Below are 9409 nucleotides of genomic sequence, written 5' to 3'. Positions count from 1 at the left end.
AGAGAGAGAGAGAGAGAGAGAGAGAGAGAGAGATACAGACAGAGACAGAGATAGAGACAGAGACAGAGAGAGACAGAGAGCTTACATCTCAGAAATGACAACAGTTTCCTCTATTTAGTACCAGGCCCTATTCTGACTTGAAGTGACAGCAAGAGCATAGACTGAGCAAATCCAAGTCTAGAATTGGAGATATTAATGCCAACAAGAAGAGAAATGAATGATGAACTTCAGGCTTGCCAAACTGAACTACTGCCAGGCCAATACTCATACACATGGCTTTGGCTCACAGGTATCTTTTCACCTCTGGCCTAATTAACTGTGTAAAATAAACTTACAAGATGAGAACTTGGCTGAGTGTTTACAATTATTATCCTTCTAATCCTGTATCCTGGCTTCTTACCCTAGAGTATTGGAAGTGGAGTTTGCATCCTCCCAAGAGACCAGATAGAACTACTTTTAAGCTGGCCATCTCTTCATCACTACTAAATTCCTGAAGTTATCTTAAAATCAGAACAAGTTTAGAAGCTTTCTAACACAAACTGTTGATTCTACCAGAGATGCTTGTGAGTGGTTCTTGATTACAAAAGATTTCCAGGTAAATATCTTCATTAATTAAACTTTCGTTCTGCTTATTATTACTTTAAATTGTGAGGATCCCTAACTTCCAAAAGAGGAGCCAACTATTTTCTTTTTTCAAGACAGGGTCTCTTGTAACCCAGTCTGGACCTAGACACGCTACAAATCTGACATTGCACTGAATGTTGACCTCTTGCCTTCACTTCTAGGTAGGTACCACTGCTGTGGGCTCAAAAGCACACTTTCATTGTAAAGAATCCAGAATTTATTACAATGTTCATAGTTCTTGATCACTGTTAACCTGATCTATGGCTTAACACTGTAAAATATAGTAGGACTGCATTGAAGATGTAAATTCTTAATTCCTCCAGAAACACAGCAAGTTCTGCAAAGAAATATTTTATAGGCACTCATGGAAGGCTATACAAGGAAGGAATAAAGAATCACACAATAAGACAGAGGAAGAAGCTCAACTCTTGCCAGTTGTTATTTTGTCTCACCTACTTTTAGGACTATGATCATTTTCTCAGCAAATAGTCACTTAATTGTTATCTGAAGACCACTGATGACAAGGAACTTAATGCCACTGAAGACATTTGCTCCACAGGTGTCATTATTAAACATGTGTGTTTCCTCTTTTCTTAATTTTAATTTTATTTATTTTACAATCTAATGGCGGATTCCCTTCTCCCCTCACTCCTTTCCTCCCAGTACTTTCTCCTCCCCTCCTAGCCCCTCTATCCACTCTATCATTTGTCTTCATAAAATGAGAGGCATTGATGGATGTCAAATAGCATGCATATATATCCAGTTCCAGTAAGACTGTGCATGGGTTTCCCTGTCTAGCCTCTATAGATGAAACCCAATATTGGGAAAGGGTCCAAAAGGCAGGTAACAGAGTCAGAGACAGCTCCTGCTTCCACTTTTATGATCAAGCTACAATTACAACATACATGTGGAGGATCTAGTAGGTTAGTCCCATGCAGGTTCCCTGGTCAGTGGTTCAGTCTCTGTGAGGACTTTGGACTCAAATTAGTTGATTCTGTGGGTTTTCTGTCAAAGTTTTCTTTGTAGCTAGATTGCTTCAGAAATCTAACCACTCTAATTCTGTCTCAGTTGTTTATTACACATTTTATGTAGTTTCCAAATCAGTCTCTTTTCACATAAGTATGAAAACAGCAGCAAGTCGTGCTTGTTGTCTCTCATATTTATCATACCAGTAACCACTATGAGTGTTAACAAAATAATATAAACAGTCCCTTAGTTGTGTCTTTGAGGGATAAAGAGATGTTCAGCCTACTAGACCATACACTGCCTGAGGGAACTTAGAGAAGTGTGGTGGAGGGGCAGGAGAAGAGGGAGTTGATCAAGATTAGCATAGGAAAAGAACCAGATAGCATAGAAATCCCTTCCCTGAAGGCTACTCTTTAACAAAACACAGAATGTGCAAAATTAGTCTGAGGAAAAGGAAGGTAATTATGCAAATAATCTATAATAGGATGTGATCCTATGGGTCCAAGTGTTTGAGCCTGAGCCCATCCTGTCCCACTAGCCTACTGTCTTTCTCCTTTTTAATAAGCTGTTTCCAGTACTATCCATGTGTCTTGGACACAATAGCAAGGACATCTCCATGAGTGTCATCTAGGATTGGAGCCAAATCTTTAACAGAAGATCTTTCTGTAGCAGGAGGCTCTCCTGTGAGTCAGCCTGAAAAGACATGCTGCACACCTGAGCTTTCATATGAACCTGAGACCTACACAACCAGCAATTAGGACCTTTGAGTCTGCTTGTTTCCAGAATAAGTCAGAGTTTCTTAAATATAAATATCTATAGGGTCAGGTGGAGCTTCTAATGTCTTGAAAGGAAAAAGCATGAAAATATGCCAGGGAGAAATTTAAGAATGATTCCCTACTAAAGAATTGTCAATTATATAAAAGAATTATGTGTTTCAAAGGTTAAAAGATTAGCACTAATTATTTAGCCCCTGTGATTAAGAAAAGATTCTGGTGTGGTGGTTCACATCCATAATACCAGCACTCAGAGGATGGGGCAGTAGACCTGAGAGTTCTGTGAGATTATCACCCAAGAAAAAAACAAAACAAGCCAAGGACTGACTCTCCTACTGGGCTGATCGAGACCCCTCTCTGACTTAGTGATATTATGAACTATGTTATCCTCATGCCTCAATTTCTACAATTGTAGAGACCTGGCAAAAGAGGGATATAGGTAAACCAGTGGGTAACCAGAGTTACTAGGAGAATTAAGCACAGTATGAGCTCAGTAGAATAATTAGATGCAGTGATTATCCTGTTCTGTATTTCATGTATTCTTGGCAGCCATATTTTCAGAGATATACTATGAGTGGTATAACTTTGTGGAAGCCTACCCAAAGACATTTCAAGTACAATCCTCTCTCTATATAACCATCTTTATATGGTCTAAAAACACATCAGAAGACAGTGACATGGGTTAGAAGGAAGTTTACTGGGCTGAGTATAGGGTAACATTCCTGGTTGTTCCATGGACTAGCTATCTATCCTATATTTACCCTCTCAAACTACCCATGCCCAAGGATCCAAAGAAAGCCTCATATTCTCAAAAGGAAATCCTGAAGGTCTGATCTGTTGGCATGTTTTTAGCCAACATCTTGTAAAGCAGTAATAAGTAGGTGATGAAATGGCCCACGGAATTGAAAAATAGCTAGTCTTCCTTTCCTCCTCTTCTTCTTCCTTCTCTTTATCTTCCTCCTCCCCTTATTCTTCTGTCTCATCTGCTTCCTCTTCTTTCCTCTCTTCCTTCTCTTCCTCCTCTTGACTCTTTTCTTTTTCTCTCTCCTTTCCTGCCTGTCCACACTTTCTGTTTCTTTCTTCTATCTTGGTCTCAGAATAAATGACATCTATTTCACCTTATGGATCATCTATTGTTATTCTTGAGCTTTAGGGTGGTTCCTCCCACACACTCCCCAGTTTTCATTACACCTTTCAGATTCAACAAAGAGTTCTTTATATTCAAGTCATAATATGTGTTATACCATGAGAAAAAATAGAATACATGTGCACGTGCGCGCGCACACACACACACCCATCAGAAAAAGCATAGGAAGAAAATATGTGATTTGCACCTAAGGTGTAAACAGGGATGCATACATGCTCCCTTCCATAGGCCTCACATGTGCTGTGGGACACCACAGTCTACCCTGAAGTTTAACTGGGTGGTTTGGATGAGCTCACCAAAAGTCTAGAATCATATCATGGTACTAGAAGATTGCAAGAGGAGTAGAACCATATCCTTGACCACAGGAGAGTGCTGTGTAAGATCATGAGATAGGGCTGTATGTGTGTTTCCTTGGTTCATTTGTTCAATTATTACATATGGTGCTATTCTGATTTCATAGTGTACTTGGCTATGGTTCAATTTGAAGATTTTGTCCTGTCATGTCTGATCAAAAAAGAAAAGTAATGATATTATCATATGTGTTTATCATCATTATTTCTTATATGATATAATTTCTGTCCTTTCTCTAATTGTCATATGTCTACTAGGTCTCCCCTTTTTCCTAACTTTTATTTACATCTTCATCAAATGCTCATAATCATAATTGTCATCCTCACAGCCTAGGTGCTACAGATACCTTGAAAACTGAGAAGCAAAATCTCTTTTGCCAATTCTATTTTATTGAGAATGTCACCAGCAAAGATGCATGGATAACAATGAACAACAGCCTTTAAAAGGCACTTAAGTTCTTCTATATATGTGAAGTCTTCTAGTGTGTGTACAGTGCACTGTAAGAATGCGTGAATTATATAACTAATTGTAAAAATTGCAAAAAAGAAAAGAAATAACAAAATTTCATTTGTGCAACAGTAATACTCTTTGAATAATACTCCAGACCTGCCATTATCAAGTCGCAAATACCACAGATCAGTAGTCAGTCAGTGTGTGTGTGTGTGTGTGTGTGTATACAATTGGTAACTCTAAGAGAAAAACCAGATTCTTAAAAATGAGGTCCTGTGCCACATATTATAGCTCTCACATCATATTTGTCTCAAAATGCTGGACAATTCCCACTTATAAAACCATCCAGTATTTATGCTTTACCAGCCCCCAGTGACAGGCAAGTATCCCCCTGAAATTCAGACCTGCTTATGATCTTTTATACTTAATGGAGTTCAGCATGGAACAAATAATAAATAATTACTGCAACACAATTAAACCAAATTAACGTCAATGTGTTTAGACTTCAGTAGCAAATTGACACTGGCCCAGAATACCAATTACGGCTAATAAAGATGAAGTGGAAGGAAGATTAGGCTGAGTTTGCCCAGCTGTGAGGCTCTGCAGGGTGCTGCAGAACATGGGCTGTTGTCCTTCTAGGCAAGTCTGGCCTCATGGCTTCATGCCATCAACACTTACCATTCCTGGAGAGCAGGATAGCCAGAAAATTCTGAGAAGAAAAATTGAGGTAGAGCAAGAGGGTGGGGGCTTGTGCTGTCATGAAACTCAGCATGACGGTTTCCTTGGATGGAGCTGTATCTGTGTAGATAGCTGAAGAGGAAAGGCTTGTGTTCTTGGTCACTGGATATGGTTCTTGAAACATGTATGTTACAGAGGTGCCAGAATCAAAAAGAGCTGAAATTTCTGCAAAGAAAAAGAAAATTAGAGGGCATAATTTCAAACTTTCCAACATTTAGTCAATTCCTCTGGGTCGATGTAATACTTTGCTCATTGATACCTCTGTATTCAGCACTGGGAGAAGGGTGTTAAGAAACTACACATTCCCAGAGTGGGTGGGTTGGGGAGCAGGGTGGTGGGGAAGGGTTATAGGGGGCTTTGGGGTTAGCATTTGAAATGTAAATGAAGAAAATATCTAATAAAAATGCCTTAAAATGCACAAAATGCTTCTTGATGATTTTAGAAAGGCTCAAACCCACTCTTATGAATATGTGCACATTTGTGGGTGTGGATTCATGTGGATATTGAAGACTAAGGGATGGATTACTCCCTTATCATTCTCCAATTTGTTTTTGAGACACTGAGCCTGGAGCTCATGGACTGGTTAGATTGGCTAGCTCAGAACTATTAAGATCTCACCAACTCTGATAACATATCCAGTTTTCTAAGTAGATGCTGAAGATCTACACCCAGACTCTCATGATTCTTTGGCAAGCATTTTGCTGACAAAACTATTTCCAAACCCTTTTTAGCCATTGTTTGTAATTATAAGTATGGCTGAGGAGGCTAATGAGAACACTTAACCCTGTCTCTGTATCACCATGTTATTTAGTGAGATTGTCTTTATAAAGCACTGAAGAACAATGTCCTACAGGGTTTGAAATTGTGGAATCTCTGTATTATAAGAATGTATGACTCAGGGATTGAGACATGGCTAGGTTAGATGGTTAAATACCTGCTGCACAAGTGCGAGGAAGTGAGTTTGGATCTTCAACATCTACATTAAAAGATAGGTATGGTTGTGTGCATATCTCATCCCAGATCTAGGAAAGCAGAAACAGAAAGAACCTTGGTGTTCACTAGCTAGGCTAGCAACTACTGAGTGCTAAATTTTGAAGAGCAACTGAGCAAGAATTCTGTTACTGACTCCTGGCTTCCACATACATGAGCATGTACACATGCATACACACACACACACACACATACACACAAATCCCATACATATATAAACATACTGCAAATACACAAAAACAAAGAAAAAGAGAACATAATTTAAACTAAATCCATCATAGTAACCTCCATGAACTATGTCCTGTGATTGATGGTATTCTGTCAATGTTTCGAAATACTTATTCTGCCACATTTCAGGTTCCTGTTGAACTGACAGTAAGTTTATCTTCTTGTGGACAGATGGAGAGAAAACATTGCCTTTTATAGAAGACTTCTTAGATATGTAAGCACCCATCTGCATGGAAAAACTATGTCGTAAACTCAAGTTTATATGGATATCATAAGTTCCTCTTCTTCCCAAAGAAAGAGGCAACATTCCTAATCCTCCCTCAACATTGTCTGGCTAAGTGTGGGACACTAAGAAGAACCTTAGCATTCATTCCCAAGGCTCTAGCCGTTTTGTGTGTGTGTGTGTGTGTTGGGGGGGGGGGATTCTGTTAACAGTCTGTAATAGTGCCACCTAATTCACACTTTGTGTTTATTCATAATAACTAGCAGACATGGACTACTAGTGCAATTTTGGGAAATGTTAAGAAGCAATGTTTTGTCAAGCAAGTTATATCAGTGTGTCTTATGTTAAAACTGTGAAGCAGACACATACAGCCATGCAGACGTTGACTCATCATTTGCTTAATATCATTGTTTTCCTTATAGACATATGACCTGCAGTTCAAGCTCCTATTTTCAAGTTAACAAAATAAAGGCCTTTGACATATGTTTGAATATATGTTCAAATGGATATGTTATTCACAATAAATGAAAAGCATATTACATATGGGCATGAAAATGTGATTTTTTTCATTCTTTTTTTGATAATAAATTAAAAAAAAACATTTATAGTTAAACATGGCAAAAATTGTCATTCTGATTCTATTCCTGGGACTAGTTTTAATTATTTCTAATATTTATGTATAGTTGATTCAGTGTAAAGCTTAATTCAGCAGTAGGTGTAGATGCTGCAACTCATCCATTTTTTTATAACAAGAGATGAAGATGCTAAAATATGTTTTGCTTTCCTATAGATGAGTTATAAATAAAATCGGAAGCACATTTAGCAAATTTTACATTTTGTTGTTATTTTAGTTTGAGATAATATAACATTTCAAAAACTAGTTAGTGCTAGCATTTAGGGGAAATTTATATGTGTAGTGTTCATTGATGACTAAACTTGATCCCGTCTATGAAACTCCTGTATTTCCCCACACCTAATCAAGGAAGTAAGCTTAAGGTTAAGTGCATAACTATTAACTGCACAGTGAGAATGTAAGTTAAGGAGAACCCAGACTGAACCCAGACTTTTTTCCACAGAGATCCGGGGACAGATGAATTAAATAAGAGAAGAGAGTGTTTACAACAAGAAATGTTGCAGTAGTTAAAACTGGTGCTTAACAAATATTAATGACATTTATAGAAATGCTTATGAGATGAAATAAAGCAAGTCCAAAGCATAAATAAAACTTATACCATGATCTCTACTATGTTAAATGTAAGTACTTTTTAAAATGACTGTGTGCTTTTAAATTAGGTTTAACATTATAGATTTGTACATCAATTTACAAATATCTTATCTAGAACTTTTAGTGACAAAAATATTTTTGTGGTTGGACTAGATTTTTCAGTCAACAATAGAAGAGTGCTGAAGACATAGAAATACACATTCATAAATGGTCCCACAAGGCAAAACAATCATGTCAAAGATGCCAAAATGGCTCAGACTGTACCACTGGGGCCACATAGCTGAATGAAAGAAGGTACTCCTCAGAGTGCCCTGGCATGCTGCATGCTGGCACACACACACACACACATACACACACACACACACAGACATGCACACACAAATAAATAAGTAGATTTATTTTAAATTTGTGGGGATAAATAATGGAATCTTGCAAAAGCACAATTTTACTACAAATAACAACAAAACAAAACAAACAAACAAACAAAAAACCCCTCAGAGTGTAACAAGGTCCTTAAAAGAAGAGATAAAATTATAGAAAGAAAATATTTAGAAATATTTAGAAGATATTTAAAAATATTTAGAAGAAATTATAGGTACACATTTTCATGTCCTCAAATCCACCAATTATTTCTCATGGATGAGAGTAAAAGTAGAAGCAGTAAAAGAAAATGTTAAATTGAGTTTTAACAGAATGAATGATATTTCTGTTTCTCTGGGCCACTGGTAGCATGACTTTGAAGGGAATTTGGGAACTCCACATCCCCTCTTTCACTTCTGCTACACACACACACACACACACACACACACACACAAATCCTCTAAGGAATAGATTTCTTTCTGTCACATTCACCCACAATGATGTGTCATATCAACATGCCCCCAAAATCAACAGAGCCAAGTCACAGTTGGCTGAAATCTCTGAAATTAAAAGCCCAGATGAATATTTCTTTCTTTGGTATAGCATTACAAGAAATAGAATATCGGTAACTTGGTTGGACAGGAGCCCTTTTGTCCCTGTTCCTGCTGGCATAAGACCCTCCTTGAATCTTTGGAGTTGATGTTGCATTCAAACTGGCACCAAACATGGTATTGTATAAGACTCTTCCAGATGATACTGGTTTTGGTGGTATGAAATTTCAACAGTGAAGGAGTCATGGAGAAAAGCTGAAGTATGGCAAAAGCCCAAGAGAGATAATGGTATAAATTTAAGACTGAAGGGTGTACTGGGAAAAGATGAAGTTTGATAAGATGTGGTAGTATCAAAGTCACAAAAGAGAGGCCAGGACGCCATTGGTGATGGTAGAGAACTCATCAATTTTAGAGAAGTTAGGACTGTAGGACAACAGCCAAGGTAAGTAGTGTCTACAAAAAAGAGTGGACCTGAGTCTAGGAGAGGACCTATGTGTATTACAAACAGGAGAGCCAGAGACATGGAGCTGGTTAGGCCCTTGGGAGCCAATATCATGAGTTGGTACCAGGTGACAAACACTGAACTTTTACAATCTACTTTAGTTTTGCTTTGCTTTGATTATGATTTGTACTGGCTAGTTTTGTGTCAACTTGACACAGCTGGAGTTATCACAGAGAAAGGAGCTTCAGTTGAGGAGATGCCTCCATGAGTTCCAACTGTAAGGCATTTTCTCAATTAGTGATCAAGGGGGAAAGGCCCCTTGTGGGTGGGACCATCTCTGG

At 38.0% G+C, this 9409-nt stretch overlaps 1 protein-coding gene across 4 annotated transcripts in view; it reads right to left on the bottom strand.

Moving 5' to 3' along the window:
* Positions 1 to 9409, bottom strand: part of Cntnap5 (contactin associated protein like 5) — an 893594-nt gene that overhangs the window by 125344 nt on the left and 758841 nt on the right. For all 4 annotated transcript variants that reach the window (XM_029481690.1, XM_029481704.1, XM_029481709.1 and 1 more), the window contains one exon: positions 4990 to 5214. In XM_029481690.1, the coding sequence (XP_029337550.1) occupies positions 4990 to 5214 (225 nt within the window). The remainder of the gene's footprint in view (positions 1 to 4989; positions 5215 to 9409) is intronic.

Source organism: Mus caroli, chromosome 1 (genome assembly GCF_900094665.2).
Source record: "Mus caroli chromosome 1, CAROLI_EIJ_v1.1, whole genome shotgun sequence".
In the NCBI taxonomy this organism is placed as follows: Eukaryota; Metazoa; Chordata; class Mammalia; order Rodentia; family Muridae; genus Mus; species Mus caroli.
This window is presented reverse-complemented; position numbering and strand designations above follow the sequence as displayed.